Source organism: Leopardus geoffroyi, chromosome D2, assembly GCF_018350155.1.
Source record: "Leopardus geoffroyi isolate Oge1 chromosome D2, O.geoffroyi_Oge1_pat1.0, whole genome shotgun sequence".
Taxonomy (NCBI): Eukaryota; Metazoa; Chordata; class Mammalia; order Carnivora; family Felidae; genus Leopardus; species Leopardus geoffroyi.
In genome coordinates this window covers 71962949-71985334 of record NC_059334.1, presented here as the reverse complement: position 1 = coordinate 71985334, position 22386 = coordinate 71962949, and the positions used below count along the sequence as shown (strand labels likewise).

General features: G+C 45.1%; 1 protein-coding gene across 32 annotated transcripts in view; it reads left to right on the top strand.

Annotated features, from left to right (window-relative positions):
- Positions 1-22386, top strand: part of ABLIM1 (actin binding LIM protein 1) — a 302559-nt gene that overhangs the window by 162597 nt on the left and 117576 nt on the right. For all 32 annotated transcript variants that reach the window (XM_045439048.1, XM_045439036.1, XM_045439054.1 and 29 more), the window contains exons 3-4: positions 16933-17116; positions 21263-21372. In XM_045439048.1, coding sequence (XP_045295004.1) covers positions 16933-17116; positions 21263-21372 — 294 coding nt within the window. The remainder of the gene's footprint in view (positions 1-16932; positions 17117-21262; positions 21373-22386) is intronic.

Below are 22386 nucleotides of genomic sequence, written 5' to 3'. Positions count from 1 at the left end.
GGTTACATCCAGATTGGTTAACTGAGAGCCAGGCATTATATTCTGTTTCATTTTTTGCTCATAAATTGCCTGAGACATGGCACAAGGAGTAGATTTAGATTTGGTTTGAAATAAATATGGTCCACAAACAATGGTGGCTTTGCATGTATTCTGTATTTCTTTTTTTTTTTATGTTTATTTTGAGAGAAAGAGTGTGGGGGAGGGGCAGAAAGAGAAGGTGAGAGAGAATCCCAAGCAGGCACCAAGCTGTCAGCACAGGGCCCAACGTGGGGCTCAGACTCGTGCACTGTGAGATCATGACATGAGCCAAAACGAAGAGTCGGACACTTCGCCAACTGAGTCATCCGGGTGCCCCCTGTATTTCTTTCTTTCTTTTTTTTTTTATTTAAAAAAATTTTTTTTTTCAACGTTTATTTATTTTTGGGACAGAGAGAGACAGAGCATGAACGGGGGAGGGGCAGAGAGAGAGGGAGACACAGAATCGGAAACAGGCTCCAGGCTCTGAGCCATCAGCCCAGAGCCCGACACGGGGCTCGAACTCACGGACCGCGAGATCGTGACCTGGCTGAAGTCGGACGCTCAACCGACTGCGCCACCCAGGCACCCCGTCCTCTGTCTTTCTAATGGAAAGTACCAAGCGTTAGTCTCAGGTCTGGGTTGTCACTGTTCAGCACACTAAGGTATTAGAAGACATGTTTGTTTATCCCCCATGGGAAGCTTCCTTGCTTTTTTTTCTTTTCTAGTTTAAACCTAAGGGCTGAATGTAAGTTACTTACGTTGGAACGTTTTCCCATATACTTTATTTCATACTACAAATGTGTTCCTGAAAAGTCGAGTGTTTATATAAATTGAATCATATTTTAGGAGAACTTGCTATTTGTAGGAACTATTTTTAGTTTAACGAAACTTTACTAAAATAAATGTCTTCTATTCCTATAAATTTCTGTTTTCTCACACTTGATCTGTCAATGTCTATTTTCCTATGTCCCCAATTCCTGGGGTTACCCTTTTCTTTAATACCCAAAGAAAATGGCGTATGCACCTCATTCCTTATAGCCTAGCAAGTCCATTCCTTTTCCCCAAGATTCTAGAGTGATGTTGCCCAAATAGAAATACTCTGCGAGCCATGTACGGGATTGTAAGTTTTTGAATAGCTATGTTAAAAAGGCATAAAGGGATGGGTGCAATGAACCTTCATAGTGTCTTTTATTTATCTCTACCTACTCAAAATGTTATTTCAACATGTAATTAATATAAAAATTATTGAAATATTTGACATTTTTTTTCATACGTGCTTAATCGCACATCTCAGTTTGGTCTGGTCACGTTTCAAGTGCTCAATAGCCCTTTGTAGTTAGTGGCTACGGTATGGGAAGCCCAGCTCTAGAGAGCCCTTGAGATTTGCATTCTTGTGGTCCCCTCTTGCTCCAACTTCTTGCCCATACCAAATTCTTGGTCTCCCTTTTTGAATGCTGCTCCTTGGGCATTGCTTCACCTCACACTGGCCACCATGCCTCTTTATTTCCCAAGATCCCACTAACATAAGGCAGCTGTTTTCGGCAGACTTTACTGAAGGTTTGGGATAATGGAAGGAAGTGATAGCCCAGAACAGGCAAGACTGTCCTGATCTTCTCAGGCCATGTCCAAAACAAGAAGTTTCTCATTAGCGGGTGCCCTTCCTATCTATCTATCTATCTATCTATCTATCTATCTATCTATTAATAGACTTTGATTTTTAGTGTAGTTTTAGGTTTACATAAAAAGTGAACAGGAAGTACACACCAGGGCCATTTCTCATACTTACTCAGAACTTCCACCTGCCACTATCTTGGTAGGTCTTCCTCTCTCTACAAAGACCCTTCTCCCCTCCGTCCCTGGGACCCCCATTTCCTTCTCCCTCGCCCTCCTGACTCTACATTGTCTTAGAGTTTCTACTTCTTATGAATCCATTAGGATGGTTTCCCGGAAGAAACAGAAGTCTTCTCCTTAAGGAATGTGGTCTTCCTCTTAACCCCCATGGCCCAGACTGCAGCTAAGTCTTAAAACAAGCTTTTTTCTTTCTTCCCATTACATCTAAAGCAAAAATGCCATGTCCAGATAGTGAGCTAATATCCCAGGACAGAGGATTTGGGGGAGAGAGAAGTTGCTAAAACCAGCCTGGGCTTTTGGGCGAGAGCTGGCCAAGGGCAGAGGAAGAACATTCAGGTTCTGACTGTGATTTTGGGGGCCAGGCAGAGTTTCTCCCTCAAGTTCTCTCCCCTCCCTCACGCCCTACTCTCCTTCACTCACATACCTTGCTGCCAAAGCCTCATAGTTCTTGAATGGGACCAGAAGTAGCCTTCCACAATTAGAAAGAACGTCCTAAAATGCAGATACCTATGGGAATAAAAAGCAGAAATGAACTCTTTCCCTAGGATTGGGTTTTGCAAGGAGACAGAGAAAGAGGACATCAGACATGAATGCACCATGTGTCCTCAACCTCAGTGTAGCTCAGTGTGGCATGAGAGCCAGATATGTATGAAGGTAGGAAAGGGTTGCTTTGGAGGAACTAGAGTTCAGAGCACAGACTTAAGCCAGTGATCAGTCCATGAGTTCGCAGGGTTAACTCTAACAGGATCAAGGTTGGTGAGCCAGAATTTTGTTGGTGAACCCATCTCACTCCCTAAAATGTCTGACATCTTGGGATCTGATGGTGTAGGAGTTATTTATCCGATTAGAAAATGTTAACTGGACACATACTCCTTGTGGGATATTATGCTAAGTGCTGAAAATAGGAAGAGACAGCATACCGTGCTTGTCCTCGAAGATTTCATAGGGTATTTCGAGAGACTACAAATAAGCAACATTTATGATACTGGGTAATAAGTGCTGAGATGGAGAAATAGATAAGAGGCAGAGAGACTCGGGGGTGAGAGGATAGTAGTTGAGGTGGAAATAGCGTAGGGTAGCAGCAGGAGAATAGGGGGGAGATTGAAGAGACACTGAAAGTTAAGGTTGATAGGATTTGGTGACCGTATGTGAGGAATGAAGAAGGATCCAGGGTTCCAGTTGGACTGCCTGTGTGGACAGATGGCCGCTGCCCACTAAAGAAGTACAGGAGCACTGGACAGGGTAGTTCAAGGCCGAGAGTTCAGCCTCTCTGGGCTACACTGAGGTTGAGGACACATGGTGCATTCAGAGTCCAGTAGGCTTAGCACTCAAGAGGTAGATCATGGTTTGTGTTGAGAAGAAGGTTGTTGTTTTTTTTAATTATTTCTTTTTATTAAGTAAACTCTACCCCCAGGGTGCCTGGGTGGACCAGTTGGTTAAGCGTCTGACTCTTGGTTTCTGCTCAGGTCAGGATCTCACAGGTTCTTGAGTCCAAGCCCTGCATATGGCTCTGTGCTGACAGTGTGGAGGCTGCTTGGGATTCTCTCTCCCTCCCTCTCTCTCTCTCTCTCTCTCTATCTCTCTCTGCCACTCCACTCCCCCAGAAAAATAAATAAACTTAAAAATAAATAAATTAAAAAAAGTTTCTTCCTTGTATATAAAAAAAGTAAACTCTACCCACAACGTGGGGTTCAAACTCATGACCCTGAGATCCAGAGTCACATGCCCTACTGACCAAGCCAGCCAGGCTCCTCTGGAAGAAGGATTTGACAGTGTTTTGGCATCTAGGTAGTGGCTGAAGCTAGATGATTGCGAGTGGCATTGCCCTCAGAAAGGGCAATAAAGAATGCCAGCATCTGAAGGAAGTAGAACCAGTTTCCATTTGTAGCCTTGGGAAACATACCCACCTGCTAACGAGATGAGGAAAATGTTTCAATTAACAGATAGTTTCTATAATTAAAAGAAAAGGAGATCTCCAAAGCTTCTGTTATTCTTTGTAACAACCCGATGGGAGTAAAATACAGCTGCAGGGTTCTGGGCGGTGCTGTGCTCTGTCTTCAGTACTCCGTAGTTGTGTGTCTCGTCTTTTCCAATTAGCAGCGATCATCTCACCAACTTAGAGATTTTTTTCCTTAATGCTCATTCTGATATTGATCCAGTGACATGATAGTTTTTTTTAATTATCACATTGTCTTCATCATAGTTGTAATAATGCTCAATGAGAGAATAAGAAATCCATTTAAATATTATATAGGTAATATTTAGTTAACTATATATTTAATGAATTTTATATTCAATATTTCATTATAATTATATATACAGTTCATCATATTGATACATTACATTGTTTGCTATAATTTTCATTATTTATCTCAAGCATTTGTTTAAAGTAATGCCCTGAATTCATTTTTTCTGCCCCCAAGTTCTAGAGCATTTAGAAAAGATTGAGGACCAGGGGATCAAGAGGGGCCATTGGGCAAATATTGTGTTTTCAGTGTGCCTTTCCTCTACTGTCCTATATGAGATTTTAACTATTCCCTATATCACATTTCTCTCTGAACATTTATCATTATGTAACATATATTACTCATTTATCTTCACCCTCTACTAGAGAGTAAGCTCCTAGAGGGCAGAGATTTTGGTCTGTTTTGTTCACTGCCGTATACCCGGAGCCTCGCACAATGCCCAACATGGTAGATGCTCAATAAGGGGGATGAATGACTGAGTGAATGAACGGAAGAACGATGGCCATGTATTTCTTTGGATGAGTATTCGTAAGTGTTTCTAATGGCATAGTCAACGGGATTGACCAAGTACTTAAGGTGATAAATGTCCTCACCTGGTTATTAGATAATAACGTCGTCTTCCAAAAAGAAGGGGTGTGACCCCAATGTTTATAGCAGCATTATCAACAAAAGCCAAAGTATGGAAAGAGCCCAAATGTCCATCGACGGATGAATGGATAAAGAAGACGTGGTGTGTATATATGTATGTATATATATATATGTGTGTATACATATATGTATACATATATATATGTATACACATACACACAACGGAGTATGACTCAGCAATAACAAAGAATGAAATCTTGCCATTTGCAACAATGTGGATGGAACTACAGTGCATTATGCTAAGCGAAATTAGAGAAAGACAAATATCATACGACTTCACTCATGTGGAATTTAAGATACAAAACAGATGGACTTAAGGGAAGGGAAGTAAAAATAATATAAAAACAAGGAAGGGGGCAAAACAGAAGAGACTCTTAAATACAAAGCATAAACTGAGGGCTGCTGGCGGGGTTGCAGGAGGGGGGTTGGGCTAAATGGGCGAGGGGCATCAAGGAAGACACTTGTTGGGATGAGCACTGGGTGTGCGCACATAGGGAATAAATCACGGGAATCTACTCCTGAAATCATTAGGGCAGTGTATGCAAACTAACTTGGATGTAAATTAAATAAATAATGCAATAAAATACAATATAAGAAGCGGTGTGAGCACAGCTTTCTGTCATTGATGACAGAGCTGCGTGTCTGCTGACAGGTAGGACAGCTAAGAGACTGTGCCGAAGGCTCCAGCCAGGCAGCTGTGGGGTAGGTGTTGCTGCTGCTGAGTTTTGTTTATACTGCTCTAGATCCTATGCTTTCCCTTCTGGGTTTGCCTGGGCAGACTGGCTATGGGTTATTTTCAGGCCCAAGTAGAAAGCTGATGAAACCCCAGTGAGTAGAATGGAAGCAGTTTCTTGTATCTCCTAAGAGCCGAGGTTGAGCTTTTAATACCTATTTAGAGAATATTAGTCATTCGGAAATTGATTAAAAGGCAGAATTAACCAGCATGCAAGGAAAATCATTCTTTTACAAATATGGTCCCTTCTCACAGCAAACGAGAAACCACTTGTATGCCATCTTTTGTTTTTTTTTTTTTTTTTTCAACGTTTATTTATTTTTGGGACAGAGAGGGACAGAGCATGAACGGGGGAGGGGCAGAGAGAGAGGGAGACACAGAATCGGAAACAGGCTCCAGGCTCCGAGCCATCAGCCCAGAGCCTGACGCGGGGCTCGAACTCACGGACCACGAGATCGTGACCTGGCTGAAGTCGGACGCTTAACCGACTGCGCCACTCAGGCGCCCCCCATCTTTTGTTTATAAAGGACAATCCTTTTGAATTTTATACCATCTGAAAGTGTTACCCATGAAGTAAATACAAGGTAGATTTTTTTTAAAGAGTTGAGGTTTTGAATTCCAAGCTGGAACGGAATGAGCGCTCATAAGTTCTCCAAAATACGCTGCTTAACTGACTCTTACTGGGATGGAATTATCCAGGGGCCTCTTGTGAGCAGGGGTGCCAGTAAGCCATTTGTTCTGAATTTTCTTTTCAAGGTTGTTTGTACAGCCAACAGCCTTGGAAGATAGAGATAGTGTCTCCGCCTGGAGCAGAGGGTAGGTTTGTTTGCTGCCTCGTGTCATAGAGATCATATCTGCACCTGGAGCAAAGGTTGGACAGGTTTGCTTGTAGCTCATTATAAAAGATTGGGATTTCCTAAAGCTCACGATTCTTCAGCTGTGACACACACTCATCGCACACGCATTTACTTCTCTTGCTTCTGGGGACTTACGGGGCTTGGAAAACCAGTAAGGGACACGGAGCTTACACTGACTGCTGTAAGTATTGAAGTCTTTCACTTCTGACCCAGGGGTCGATGTCTTCTGCCAGCACCCATAAAACTAGGGCAGGCTCATTTGTTCGCCTCTAAGGCAAATGTCATGTTCTTTACGGTTCTTGACAACTCTCACTTCACGTCCTTGTAAACTTTCTTTTTTTTTTTAATTTTTTAAATGTTTTTATTTATTTTTGAAAGAGAGAATGAGACCGAGAGTGAGCGGGGGAGGGGCAGAGGGAGCGGGGGAGACACAGAATCTGAGGCAGGCTCCAGGCTCTGGGCTGTCAGCACAGAGCCCGACGCAGGGCTCGAACTCGCGAACCACAAGATCATGACCTGGGCCGAAGTCGGATGCCTAACCGACGGAGACACCCTGGCGCCCCTTGAAGACTTATTTCTTGAGACGGGGTAGGCTGAAGTTGACCCAGCTTGATTGAAAAAGTACACTATTTCTAAGAAAATGATTTGTACAACAGAGGTTATGGGAGTGCTTATAGAGGAGGGAGGAAAACTGAGACTTTGCGTAGGCATTTTTTTAATGTTTGTTAAACATTAAAGAGAAAGAGAGAGAATGAGCAGGGGAGGGGCAGAGAGAGAGAGAGAGGGAGAGAGAGAATCCCAAGCAGGCTCTGTACTGACAGCATAGAGCCTGACTCAGGGCTCCAACTCACAAACCATGAGATCGTGACCTGAGCTGAAATCAAGAGTCGGATGCTCAACTGACTGGGCCCTGCTAGGTGTCCCTCCTCAGGCATTTTTAAAGCAAGCCTTGAGCCAGTTATATGGTGGTTCTTTTCATCTCCTGACACTGAACCCTTAGAGCGCCTCATGCTCAGGCCTCACCTGTTGGTCTGTCTGCTTCCTCGGACTTCCCAGCCTGCAAAACTGTTGTTCATAAGACACCCACCCAGTCTACAGTGTTCTGCAATAGCAACCTGAATGGACGAAGACAGGACATTAATCAGACATTCAAATAATCATACAAATGTGACTTACCAACTGTGATCAGTCCAACAAAGGGAAAATAAAAAGAGCTGCATGAACAAAGACCGCGAGCCTGCAGCAGGACGATCTTGGTGTGTTGGTGGTGGGGGGAGGGGCAGGTGGTCAGGAACGACCCCCCCCCACCCCCACTTCTCGAAAAAGAGCAGTTTGAGCCAACAGATAACGGCTAAAAATCCAGCCACCACTTAATTCCTCCGAGTAATAAAAGTCAACTAAATGGACTTCATTATTCCAAAGAATAGATTTGCATTCTTTTCTTACTAAAAGTCCCTTGATCTTTGTGTAAATCAACCCAGGAATGTTGACGCTTGAGGCCTTCAGATCTTTACCATGTGAAATGTTTATAGAGCATCTATCACATACCCATTTGGCGTGCCATTCTGTAGAGGGTTGAGAGGTATATATGACACGGTACCCACCTCTAAAGAACCTGTGATCTCGTGGCAAGCTATGCGCCTACTAGTGGGACCGTCACTGGCCACAGACAGGTGCAAGCGAGTGGTCCAGGGTCCAGGCGTGCTGAGTCGGGGGCTGCAGAGGCCACCCAGAGCTCATCCATCCTCCCTGGATGTTGCCAGGGAGGAAACAGCATCTAATAAAGCACGGACCCTCCAGAAAACTTAATAACCTTCCCAGGACTGGAAGTGGGGCACGTGCTAGTTTGGTTCAGGGGTAGGGGCTGCATTATTCAAGGCAGCGGATGGTGAAGACAGGGGGTGCAGCGAGAGGTGACACTGGCCTTCGTTCAGGCGAACACCTGCCTACAAAAGCAAATGGGACCACGATGTTCCCATTGCCATTTGAAAGATGGCATTTTTAAACATTAATTATAGTAGCTATTCCTTTTCAAAAATGGAATTACTGTTAATATGTTATTTATAGCCACATAGCTTTAAAAAGACTTCTGAACATTGGGTGTCTGTGGAAAATTTTTAAACTCTGATCATGTAAACCCTTCCCTCAAGGTAGCATTGCAGAAATTGTCATATCGGATTATGTTTTAATAGAGACCGTTACCGCATAGCACTATGAGTCTCGGCTCTGTGTTAGAGGATATGGAAAATGCCGCCTTTTGATGGCTTTTAAAACCCTTTGGCCCCTATAATGTTCAGTTCACCAAGAGAGCCTGTAAACATCAAACTTATTTTTGTTTATTTATTTATATATTGAGAGAGAGGGAGAGAAAGAAAGAGAGAGGGGAGCAGAGAGAGAGAATCCCCCAGCAGGCTGCATGCTGTCAGTGCAGAGCTCGACTCAGGGCTCGATCTCATCAACCTTGAGATCATGACTTGAGCCGAAGTCGAGAGTCAGACATTTAACCGACTGAGCCACCCAGGCTCCCCAACATCAAACTATTTTTAAAAAGTTTATGTAGAACTGTTAGAAAATTCAGGCTACAACTCTTACTAATGTCAACGAATTGCAATAAATTTTTTTAGGAATTACTCTTTAAAGCCTGGGTTTTGTAAAGGGTCTTGGGATAAACATCCCATCTCTAATAGCGCCTCCCATATTTGCCATCTTAGGATTTGGAGATGTTTACCAGGTCAGGATCATTCCACGTTGAATATGTGCGTTTATACAATGCAAGGATCTTTATGGAGTAAGACGGATGAAAATTATAAGGTGGGGAGTTGAATATCCAGATTCGGGATCTTCTGTATTTCGTTCTTCAAAAGGAAAATTGTATCATCTAATTTATATGCTGTAAGAACTAACTCTTTATGTTTATATCTCATTTCCAAAGTGGAACTTTAGGAAGTGGTGAAATTATGAATTCGGTTCTCTTTCCATTCCAGTGTAATCCCCGTGATTGGACCTAGCAAAAAGGGCTGAGAAAGTGATATTATCACATTATCCATATCCGAAAGAATAAGGGCGTTTGCCATCCTGGATAGAGAGGCCATTTATTCCATCATAAAAATTTCCCAGCCGTAGAGTCAGTACAGCCTCCTGCAGCTGTACTATAGCTGTAATCACCTCTGTGGTGAGAGCTGTGAGTTTATCTAACCTCCATCTGTTGGTACATATAAAACAACCTTTCCCCCCGTTTTGTCCTCCTTAGCTGGAAAAGAGCTGATTATTCATTGGCTTAAAGTAACTCACTGTACACGTAAAGACCATTATTGCCCTGACCTCTTTTTCTTTAGACTAATCCCAGATTCATCTTTGTTTTTTTCTTAAGTGTTCTCTCCCCGCCCTTTGATTGTTCCTCTGGCCACCCTGTGAACCCATTCCAGTTCCTTCTCATGCGCCTGAGATGGTGGAGTGCTTAACCAGTCACCGTCTTACTGTGTGTCATCGGGTCCTCCCTGGTACTGCTAAATGCAAAGTGGGGCAGGGTCTGGTCCTGTATATAGCACATGTGCATTGGAAGGTCTCTTGATTGTTGGGTTGCAGTTAATATTAGTTGCTCAGAACGTTCAGAGTCTTAAAACACTTGAGAAGTTGGGGAGGGTGGGGTTGCTATCTCGGCACCACCGTCATGATGCCAGTTAGGTGCTTTCAGAAGTAGGGATAGTGAACTGGGGCGCCTGGGTGGCTCAGTCGGTTAAGCGTCCGACTTCGGCTCAGGGCATGATCTCGCAGTTCATGAGTTCGAGCCCCGCGTTGGACTCTGTGCTGACAGCAAAAATAAGATAAAACATTAAAAAGTAAAAGAAGTAGAGACGGGCTGGCTGGCTCAAAGTCATGCTGAAGTGATCTCTCCTGATGCTTGCCAATTTGGCTCTGCTCACACTGGCCAGACACCTGCAATATGCAATAGAAGGAGAGGGGCAAGAATTTGCCATCTCTCTAAGTATTGTGGAGGACATTAAATGGCATGAGAAATGGTCTTTGCCTTCAGGAAGCTTGTAATTGAGGTAACTGTGCAGGTATAAGGTACAGGACAATAAATACTGAATAGGAATCAAATGTCAGCAATTTCGCTGAGCCCTGAGGAAGCACAGCTGCAGGGAATTGAGGAGGCCTCATCTGGAGGTTGAGCCTGACCCTGGGCGGGGGGCCGGAGGGGAGGGGAGGGGTCTGTCCTGCAGGGTCGTGGGAGACCCGGTTTGGAGGAAAGCATTGGTGTTAAGAGAGAAGATGAACATTTGGTAGACATTGAGCGAGAAATACGTTTCTGAATACTATCTGTGTTATTCGAGCTCGTTATAATTAATATTGTTTGCACATGGAATTCCACAAGTGTTAAAAAAAAAACAAACTCAACGAGGGGCGCCTGCCTGGGTGGCTCAGTCGGTTAAGCGTCCAGCTTCGTCTCAGGATGTGATCTCGTGGTTTGTGAGTTCGAGCCCCACGTCGGGCTCTGTGCTGACAGCTCAGGGCCAGGAGGCTGCTTCGGATTCTGTGTCTCCCTCCCTCTCTGCCCCTGCTCATGCTCTGTCTCTCTCTGTCTCTCAACAATAAATAAATGTTAAAAAAAAAAGTATGGTCAAAGATTTTATTAATAAAGAGGTTCCAAAGTCATTTCTTTCCATCTAAAGCTCTTGGCTTATTATTATAAGTTCAGACTCTGAATTACATACAAGCCGTCAAGTGCCTTGCTTTGGGGACTCATTCTGCTATCTGGATCGACCTGTGACTATCTTCTTTCTCAGATATGATGCAGGGGTGCCTGGGTGGCTCGGTTGGTTGAGTGTCCAACTCTTGATTTCCGCTCAGGACATGGTCCCAGGGTTGTGGGATCAAGCCCCACATCGGGCTCTGCCCTGGATGGAGCCCAGGACTGTCTCCCTCTCTCCCTCTGCTCCTCCCCTGCTTGCATTCTCTCTCTGCTTGCTCTCTCTCTCTCTCAAAAAAAAAAAAAAAATCCAAGATCATTTAGAAATTAACGTAAAAAAACTATTTAATTATGTTTTTTGAGGCTTGGTATTTGCTTCCAGGATGGTGCATTAGCAAATAGTTATTTCTGGTGAGAATCTGCCCCCTCACATTATTGTTTGAGTCTCTGTTCTGCTATTTTGAGCTCTGGGTTACAGCAGATAGTACTTCTGAGCTTCAGGGTATGGTGTTTTCAATCACATGGCTCTCCGTTTCGGAGCAAAAGCAGACTCAATGCGACCCCACACTGTAATGGAATTTTTGTGGTTTGGGAAGACTCTATGTTGAAGTCTACTTTTATATTTTCAATGAAGAAAGGATTTGAGGAAATGGAAATGAATAGAATAACATCTTGGATGAAAAAGATTCTTTTAACATGTAGTTGGAGTAGAGGATAGAGGCAGAGAACGGGAAGTATTTGGTATTCACACCACTAATCCACCATGAAGAGCTTGGGAGGTCTACACCCCGCGTCCATCCCACCCCCAGCTCTAGTGCATGGCGCCCTAGGAGGAGTCAGGAGCGGTGCTGGCCCACGCAGGATAGGACGCGGTTTTGAGGACAGGGTTTTGAGTGCTACTGGTAAAGCAGCACTTCTGGAGCACATGGTCTTGATCACCAGAAATGAACGGCCACGGCCACGGCCATGGCCCAGCAGCCATGCTGGCAAGTTCAGAGGGGCCCCTCACAGCCTGTGATGGGCTGACCGCTGGCAGAGTGCCAGACCAAAACCCCATGCCTGCCCTAAAAAAAAAAGAGAAGAAAGGACCCCACCCCTGCGGCTCCTGGCCCCCAAGTAAAATTCTTGTGTCACCACATTGAAGACACTGGTCCCGTTTGCTTAACAACCCTCCCTCTCTTGCTGCTTTGACTTGATTAAAGCCCCCATGTGAGCAGTAGCCCAGCAGAGATGCTCCGTCTGCTGATATAAAAGAAGAAAACATTTGCATTTTACCCCCAAGCCCACCTTTGGGTAGAGTTTTAAGTATTACCTATTCTAAGTTTTTGGCAACGTGAGCTGCTTGACAGGCAGTTGGAATGTGACTGCAATGAGTCTGTTGTAACATAAAATGTTAACTGCTGTTTTTAGAAAGTTGAAGTAGTCATTGGTACCACAGCCCCGTTCATGCCTCTAAACTACTGTTCTGTTTTCCCCCTTATCAGGCACCTCCATACTTTGCTCCCCTCCTATCCCATGGGATGTTTACAAACCGGGCAGCTCTCGTTAATTTTTTTTTTTTTTTTTTTTTTAAGATTTAAGAGTTTAAAACATGCCTGTTACTAATTTCACGGCTTTTATATGAAATTTCTTGGACGTACATATTCTTACCCAGTTCACGGGGGTCAGTAGTTTGCAGACAGTGAATTCAAGAGCGGACGATCGACAAGGCGCATGGCTGATGGTGGCCATGCCCTGCGATGGCAAAGCAGGCAGGGTTCAGTGGGGCCTCGACTGGGGCGTGTTTTAAATAATTGATCATTGAGAAAAAAGCAGTTAATCTCTTTCACTGGCGGCTCCTTTTTAATGAAACGAATCTGTGCATTTCCCTGGGCCGATGTTAACTATCAACTAGAACAAAGACAAATCGAGCACCCAACGCTAAAGATCTAAATATATCCTACTGAAGTCTGACCTTCCTAATGGAGACTTTTTGATCATGTCGATGGGAAAGTTTTGCTTCGTGCCATCAGTTAGAAGTATTTGCTAAGCTGTTAGTATGAAACACACCGAAGGGTTCTTAAAGCTTTGGATATTTTTGGTTAGTATATATGCTGTGGAAGCGAGCACTGGATATTTTTGGCTAAAGAGAGGAATCCCTTTGTCAAAGTGTTATTTTCTTTCCTTTTTTAACTTAATTTTTTCATTGTTATTTTAGAGAGAGCGTGAGCAGGGGAGAGGAGCAGAGAGAAAGAAAAAGAGAAGCAGGCTCCACGCGTAACGGAACCTAACGTGGAACCAACTATTGCCCTACTGGTTGTTTCCTGTTGTGTTGTGTTTTGTTTGCTAGTACACTGTATTATAAAATTCTTTATAATTGGTGAAGGCCAGAATCTCAGTAGTGACAGCAAGAAGGCAGAGGAGGGAATGGTTCAAAGGAACATTTTGTTGGGAAAACAAATAGGATTTCGGGGGGGTAGTTGAACATTTTGGTATTAACAGTGGAGAATGAACAGTGCTGGCATGTTACTGAAAGAAGGACTAGAAGAAGAACAGAAGGTTATAGAGAGAGGACGTAGAAGCAAGAGGATGGACTTTGTTGTTTTTTTTTTTTTTAATGTTTATTTATTTTTGAGGTAGATAATGAGCAGGCGAGGGGCAGAGAGAGAGGGAGACACAGAATCTGAAACAGGCTCCAGGCTCTGGGCTGTCAGCACAGAGCCTGACACAGGGCTTGAACTCATGAACCGTAATATCATAACCTGAGCCAAAGCTGGATGCTTAGCTGACTGAGCCACCCAGGCGCCCCATAGAGTATGTTTTTAAAATGCCAGGCTTGAGATAGGCATGCTGTCCATGCCCACTGGGCAGTGAAAAATAAGGGTCTACAGGCTTGGGGAAGACATCAGAGATAGAGACATTGGTCCTTTGCACAAAGTCGTAGTTGAAGCCTATGAGAGTAGATGAGATCTGTTCCCAGGGTGGCCTTCTTCTAGAGGAAGGAAGTAGCATTCATGGCAGTTACCTGCGTCTAAGGGCCTGGCTAAGGGGACTGAGAAGCTGTGTCAGAGGAGGAATAGCGAGTAAAGATCTTTGATGACCCCTGCCTGTGAGCCTTTCTTCAAATGCTGGTTTCCTTGTGTATAAACCACCAAAACCAATGACACAATTTGATAAGCCAGTTTGGGCCACTGCTTTGAATTTAAGAACTAGGCCATATCAAATCTCAAAGGGGTTCAGAGTTCAATTGTAATTTGGCAACTCTCAACAGAAGTTACAAAGTCATTTTTTAAGACTACATTAGGATTATATCGACTAGGACCTTTAAAGGAGGGTCCGTGTCAGTTTCACAAGCCCATGTGACGTAGAAAGGCTGCACCAAATACAGTGAATTTCTACAATATTTACAAGTAGCTCTGAAGCTATCTCGACAATCTGGATTGGCATAAAGATCACCCTGTTGCCACCAGATCTTTCTTTTTATAAAGGATCTGTGAACTTTTATTTTATTTTATTAAAAAAAATTTTTTTTACATTTATTTTTTTTTCAACTTTTTTTTTTTTTTTTTTTTTGGGGGGGACAGAGAGAGACAGAGCATGAACGGGGGAGGGGCAGAGAGAGAGGGAGACACAGAATCGGAAACAGGCTCCAGGCTCTGAGCCATCAGCCCAGAGTCTGACGCAGGGCTCGAACTCACAGACCGCGAGATCGTGACCTGGCTGAAGTCGGACGCTTAACCGACTGCGCCACCCAGGCGCCCCACATTTATTTTTTGAGAGACACAGAGACAGAGCACAAATTGGGGAGGGGCAGAGAGAGAAGAAGACACAGAATCAGAAGCAGGCTCCAGGCTCTGAGCTGTCAGCACAGAGCCCAACGCGGGGCTCGAACTCACAGACCGCGAGATCATGACCTGAGCCGAAGTCGGACGCTTAACCGACTGAGCCACCCAGGTGCCCCTGTGAATTTTTAAACTTACCCAAGGTGATTGGAGGGGAAAATAAAGAGAGTTACCAGTAGTCAAAATCATTATTTTGTCACTTCTCATGGCTTTAAGAAATACCCACGTTTGCAAGAGCAAGAGAGTCATCAAAACTGCTGATGCCACTGAGGAGTGACATCGCGGGGAGCTTGCCAAGTTTGATGCCGGATTCAAGTTAATTCACTATGTTCCTAGTAATACCTTAGATACCACGGTTGAAGATTCCTGAAGAAGAATCAAAAGGAGTGAAGATGAGGACTCTTACCATAAAATGCTCTGTCATCTTGGGGGAAAAAAAGATATGTACGTAGAGCAATATTGAAGAAACCTCTCTGGGGCGTTCTGTGAACCCCAGGATTGTGTTTGTTGCCGTTGAAGGAATTGGCGGTCAGAGTGCCGTCAGTCCATCCCTGAGCTCCTCCCACCCGGAGGACCCGTTTGTTAAGGAAGAAGCAGGTGTGTGAACAGTGGGGGCACTGGCAGGTTAGAGGAGGCAGCAGGTGGTGAACGAGCTGTTTTCCAGGTAATGTGATCAGAGTCATATTTATAGGGGTGGTCATTTTCAGGCATGATGGACTCAGGCCATCATCTTGGGTTACTTGATTATAAATTGCAAAGAAAGAGGTCGTAGCTGTGGAGTGTTGATGTAAACAAAGGCTGATGATTCCACAGCGGAAAGCTTCTTTGTGGCTTCTGTGTCACCTTGAAAATCTCGAATGGCTCGGAGTAGGAAAGATTGCTACCGGAGGGGTGGGAAAGTAGGCACCATATTCTGGCAGAACCTCACTGTGCTCAGCACTAGGTCGTCCGGAGGCATTGATGAGTCACGGGAACTAATTAGAGGAACACTGCAGGTGTTCCAGCAGGATTCTTAGGAAAGCAAGTTTAGTGGTCGAGCTCCCCTTCTCCCTGCCCACCGGGTGCCTGTTCCAGCTGCTTGCAGGAAGAATCAGGAAGAATCCGGGATTCTTTGCCCAAGGCCCTTAACGGTATGGAGTCACCCAACCCTGGGCATCGAGAGGTTGAGCCTGGAGGTTCCCGGCCATGGCTGCTGCTTCCCAGGCCTTTGACAGTGCAAACTCTTTACTCTCCGGGTCAGCCTTGGGCTTTATTTTTGGACAAGTGGCCGTGCCCTCTTCTGGTCTTGTCTCAACACGTAGGCCACGCCCAAGCCCCTGGTACCCGGGGACCTGCTTCTCTGCGCCGTGTCCATGGTCCACAGCTGCGCAAGAGACACCAAAATCCGGACGCAGTAAAGCGTTCCCTTTTGCGTGTACTGAGGTCCTGAACGATGGTTTTATCTCGGACATGTTCCCTTTCTTCCCCCTTTTGCCTGCTCATTTTTATCTCTCCCTGTAATGTATAAACAATCGACTTATCCTATTTACCGCACAAAGAGAAAATTAAACGTCCAAATTATTCATAGCTGTGGCAAAGTATTTCCAGAGTGTGAAAAAATGGCCTCAGACATTTCTGCTGCTGCTTTTGGTATGGTGGGAATTTATTACTCAGCCCAGGAATCGTCTTGGCCCAAAGCAAACAGTTGTGTGGGCCAGCAGTGGGTCCCTTTCCTAAATCGCTCTGCCAGAGATACCTTTGTTCCTATTCGAGACAGCGTGAACCAACGGCATCTTTCCATCAGAGACGGATTATCTCTGAATCTTAGACATACCGCACAAGTCGTTGAGACCCAGCCAATGAATTTTACTCATATGAGATATTCCATCCCTCCCGAAAGGAGGGATACGAAATGGGAAGGAGGCAAGAGAGAACTCAGAGCCCCACAATAAATAGCTCTTTGTACCAGTCCCCTCCCCTCACCCCAGCCCACTGAGATCATGGAGTAAGTTTGCAGCACGCAGTGGAAGGCATTTGCTGCCCGGCAGCGTGGCAGACGATGACCAAATGTGAACTTGTCTTTCCACAGTGTGCGGCTGTGACCTGGCACAAGGGGGCTTCTTCATAAAGAACGGCGAGTATCTCTGCACCCTGGACTACCAGAGGATGTATGGGACACGCTGCCATGGCTGTGGGGAGTTCGTGGAAGGAGAGGTGGTCACTGCCCTGGGCAAGACCTATCATCCCAACTGCTTTGCGTGTACTATCTGCAAGTAAGTGGGGGCTCCCCTAACGGAGAAGCGCTGGGTTCTGCTCTTCAGGCCTGGGATATACGCCTCTTGTCTGGAGTTGTACTGTCTTGACATACTCTTTTTCTGATGTATCCTTAAAGTTTTTTAAAAAAATCTTCCTATTATCTTATCAGTCTTAGTCAAAAAAGTAATTTAGTTGGGAAACTTTTCCCATGATGTCCTCTACTAAATAATAGGACTGATTTTAAGGGGCTTGAAGGCAACTGGAAAGCGGCTCTAGGTCTTGAAACTTTTTTACATTTATTATTATTATTATTTTTTTTTTTTGAGAAACAGAGTGAGACAAAGCGTGAGCGGGGGAGGGGCAGAGAGAGAAGGAGACACAGAATCTGAGGCAGGCTCCAGGCTCTGGGCAAGCGGTCAGCACAGAGCGTGATGCGGGGCTCGAACCCACGAACTGTGAGTTCATGACCTGAGCCGAAGTCGGACGCTCGACCTACTGAGCCACCCAGGCACCCCTAGGTCTTGAAACTTTTTGAGCAGTGAAAACATTAGGAGGAAATAGCATAACTGCTCAGAAAGATAAAGCTGATTTGGAAGAAGAAGCTCATATGGGTGTGTGTGTTTGAAATAGTCTCCCTTATAGCGGAGCAAGGCAAACTCTGCCCCGTGTCCCAAATGAGACCCAATACCTGTCTCTGTAAATAAAGTTTTATTGGGACACAGCCACCCCCGTTTGTTTCCAGATGGCTGCTGAGGGGCTGTGTTTGGCTACAGGGTCAGAGCTGGGCAGTTGTGACAGACTCCATAGGATCTGCAGAGTCTAAAAAATTATTTGCAATCTGAACTTTCAGGCGGAAACGTTTACCAACCCCTGTTCTCTAGGCTTCTATCACCTGGCAAGGTTAAATCTTAATTGCCCAAACCAGCTTGGTTACAATGATCAGTCAGAGAGAAGAAGGCAAGTATGTGAAGTGTGAGTGGGGAAATGTGGTTTCATCGTTGTGGTGTGTTGAATGCTACACATAATTGAACTTAAGATGACTTTGATTCCTGTGTGAGGAGAGTCACCAACAAGGGTCAGCTACTTTATTGATCGATCCTAGTCGGGCAGCCCCATTCCTTTTAGTGTGGTGTTGACTGCTGTGTGGTCCAGTTCTGTGGCTTTGTTAAAAACTACAGTTCAGAGGAGGTGAATTTGCTTTGTTTTTCAACATTTCAGGTTTCTAGGCCAGAGAGCTATAAACTCTAAAAAAGGTAAACTTAATTTTATGTAATTAACCAACAAGGTAATACTCAGAGACAAATCCTAAGATTCAGATGCAATAGTCATGGTGAAATGATTATTGTAACTTTTTATAGCCATCAGTCCATTTCTCAGTTATATTTTTTTAAATCCTAATTTTAAAATTCTGAACTATTGGGCTGAAAATTGTTCTGGATTTAATCCAAAGTAAAGTTTCCTCTTGACCTGTCCCTTTTCAGACTGTAGCCCACAGCCTGGTTAAAAGCCCTTGCCTGGCGTTTGAGTCCCAAGTTCTGGTCCAGCTTCCTGGGCTGATTTGAGACCTATGTGAATTAACTTTTCCAAGGCAATTGCTTCATCTATAAAATAGGAGGCCGTGATCTGAGTGATCCCCCAAGCTAGGATGAGCGTTGGACTACTTCTGTGGGGAAGGTCTCTTTACAAATATCTGTTTCTTGGGGCGCCTGGGTGGCGCAGTCGGTTAAGCGTCCGACTTCAGCCAGGTCACGATCTCGCGGTCCGTGAGTTCGAGCCCCGCGTCGGGCTCTGGGCTGACGGCTCAGAGCCTGGAGCCTGTTTCCGATTCTGTGTCTCCCTCTCTCTCTGCCCCTCCCCCGTTCATGCTCTGTCTCTCTCTGTCCCAAAAATAAATAAACATTGAAAAAAAAATTAAAAAAAAAAAACAAACAAATATCTGTTTCTAGCTTCCCCCGCCCCCCCCCCCCAAACTCTCCTGCTGACTTAGTGCTTTCTGGAGGATTCCCAAGCATGATGTACTCATCCAACTCACCAGGTTGGAAGGCCCTGGCCCAGATACACTCTAAGAGCCCTCCCGATCCTGGCCTTGAGAGATCATTGTTTTAAATTTGGTGATGAAGGAAAAACATCTATTAGTGTTAGTCCCGTCTCTGGACGTTTGAGCCAGTGAACAGCTACTCAATGCTGCTACCGCTGACCCGACGACATTCTACCTGAAGTGGAGGGGCCTCCTTTATGGGTTACAAACTTTAACCCACGTAGCAATTCTGTGAAGTCAGCCAGGAATTAGTGTCCCTGATTATGAGTGCCGCTGAGTGTCGGAGCTTAACGGACGTTCCCAAGGTAACACTGCAAGATTTGAACTCGGGTTTCCTGACTCCAAATCCAGTTCTCTTTGTGTTTACACAGAAGGAAGTGAACCCATGTGGGCAGAGGACCCCGTGGGCAGGAGGGGGAGGTATGCGGATCATTTATAAAATTACAAAGCCCCAAATTTAAAAGACCTGGCCTCATGTTGAGACCTGGACTCGGATGTATCCCCTCGTGGATCCAGGTGGGATTCAAGTCTGAAAATACAAGCTTGGCTCAGAGGCTAGAGAGGCGGCTTGGGGGCACAGTTTGAGGGGGTGCTCACGCTCAGGGCCGTGCATTGCGGGGCCTGTACCTCCTTAAAGCCTGTGCCCCAGGCGCCTCACTGGCCTCACCCTAGTCCTGGCCCTCGTCGGAGGCAAAGAACCTGTGCTTGCTTTGAAATGGCCCCCCAGCTCCCGATGCCTCGCCCACAGAGCCGACTGGGGGCCTGTTCAGGTTTCACTAATGACGCGCTAGGCCCACTGGCATCTACCAGAGTGCAGTTTTGATTGTTAAAGATAGAGAAGTCCTGAGTTGGATGCCACGTGTACCTGCCTGTGGCCCAGTCTCCTGAGCTGGTCAATCCAGGGAAGTCACTTAACCTCTCTGGGCCTTACCTGAACAATGGAAGGTAACACAGCACCATGAGAGGGGAGGAGACTGCCTCAGCTCAGCACTTGTAAAATGAGGTGGGGGGGTGGGGAGCGTAAGAACTCACAGCTCTCCACCACGCACCTCTGTGGCGTGGTTTTGAGGCCAGATTTACTACCTGTGTGTGCATGACGGTTCATTACCAAGTGTGAGGCAGCCGAAGGGCCACTTAAAGGAGCGATCGCAGCTGTGAAAGTAATATTCCTGTCAAGGAGCTGGAGTTTGTTCTTAAGTAATTGCTCCTGCCTCACACGTGGGGGGACGTTTTGCTTGGGAGTTTTGCATTTCCTAGCTGACAGAACCACACATTTGAAGACTCCTGTTAATGAAGAGTATCGGCAAATTGCCAATTACAAGTAAGCAGGTGTGGAAACTGTCATATACCTATTTGTTAATGACTTTTGTTTTTGAAAAGCTAGCTGCCTGCTGAAGTGGCAGGAGAAGAGACTGGTAACATACATGCAGAGGCAACATGTTTGGAAAATGTCTGTTACTGATAAATGTCTAAAGCAAAAGGAAATTATCTCTCTGAAAAGAAGCTAACAGATTTTTTTTTTTTTTAATTTTTAGAAGCAAACGGTTTTTAAACAAGTATTTACAGCACTGTTGTGTTTCTCCACGAGGCACTGGGTCTCCAGCACTCCAGCTCTGGAGGGAAACATCCAGATCACCCACTCAGATGTCTAGGACAAAGTCTAGTTGGGCACCATGGCCCCGTAGCTCGAGGGAACTGAAGGAGTTAATGTTTGACCTGTAACCAGTTCTCCTGGGGAGGGGCCTTACGCTTGAATAGGAATTTATGGCATTTAAAATATTTCTTCTTGAAGGATTTTCCGTTTGGAAAATGGAAAAGTTTTGTGTGTGTACCTGGCTAGGTGACTTGCTGGAACATCCCTCCACTAATGAGCAGAGGTAAATTATTCCATTTTACTGTCTGGTTGCTGGTAGAAGCAATACGTTCTCGCTTCTTCTCAAAACGAGGCGCGTTTATTTGTTTGGACCATATCCAGCTGGCTGGCTCGGTTAGGACCGCATTTCAGACATTTTGGCTGGTGCTCCTCAAAGAAATGGATTGGCACCGGAGGGCAGCAAGCCGAAGGAGCAGGGAAAGAAATTAAATTGCTGGAATAACCTTGAGGGCAATGTTTTTCTGTCTCCAGGCGCCCGTTTCCACCCGGAGACCGAGTCACGTTCAATGGGAGAGACTGCCTTTGTCAACTGTGTGCGCAGCCAATGTCGTCCAGCCCTAAAGAAGCCTCCTGCCCCAGCAGTAAGTGCCCTGGCCACCTGTTGACCTGAGCTCCTCGTAGCTCAAAGGTAGCTTAGGCAAGTGCCTTCCTTTTTGTGAAGCTGCTATAGCGGGAGACAAGCATAGTCGTGTCTAAAGCATTGGCAATCGTAAAACGTGAAGCCTTTGCTAAAACCCATGAGTGAGAATCATCTCCCTTATTTCAAAGACATAAATAGAACTGGACGTCAAACTGTGCATTTTGAGGGTAAATAAAAGAAAAAGAATGATAAAACTTTACGTGAGAAATGCCCATTCCCTTAGTCTCGGAGGTTGAGATGTGCAGACATCTGGTGGCGAAGTGATCGATAGTTCTGTGTGTTAAAGAAGCTGTCCCCAGCGGTGATTTATCCTTACCCTTAATTCTTTATATTTGTTATCTTTAAATATGTATTCACTTAGAGGGTTTCTGACACTTACTCATTGAACAGATAGGTTTTTTTTTTTAATATTTCTTCACCTTTGTTCATTTTTGAGAGAGAGACAGAGTGTAAGTGGTAGAGGGGCAGAGAGAGAGAGAGAGAGAAAGAGAGACAGAATCTGAAGCAGGCTCCAGGCTCTGAGCTGTCAGCACAGAGCCCGACACGGGGCTCGAACTCATGAACTGTGAGATCATGACCTGAGCCGGACGCTTAACCGACTGAGCCACCCAGGCGTCCCTGAACAGATAGTTTGTTGAGCACCTACAGTGTGGAGTGTTGTTCCCACTGGAGATACAGGCTGTGAACAAAGACTCAGCATCCTTGGGAAGCTTACTTGCCAGCAGGAAAGAGCAGACCATAAATGCATACACAAAAATACTTAATATGTGAAGAAAAGGAAAGTAGGAAGAAAAAGCAGGGTAAAGGGGCTGCATTCATAGGGGGTAGTTGCTCTTCAAAACCTAAGGAGCATCTGAAGAAAGTGTGGGAACGAGATACATATGTGTCATGGGATTTATCATTCTTCGTGACGAGGTCTTGTCTGACCTGTGGGAATCTGGAGAAAACTAACTTG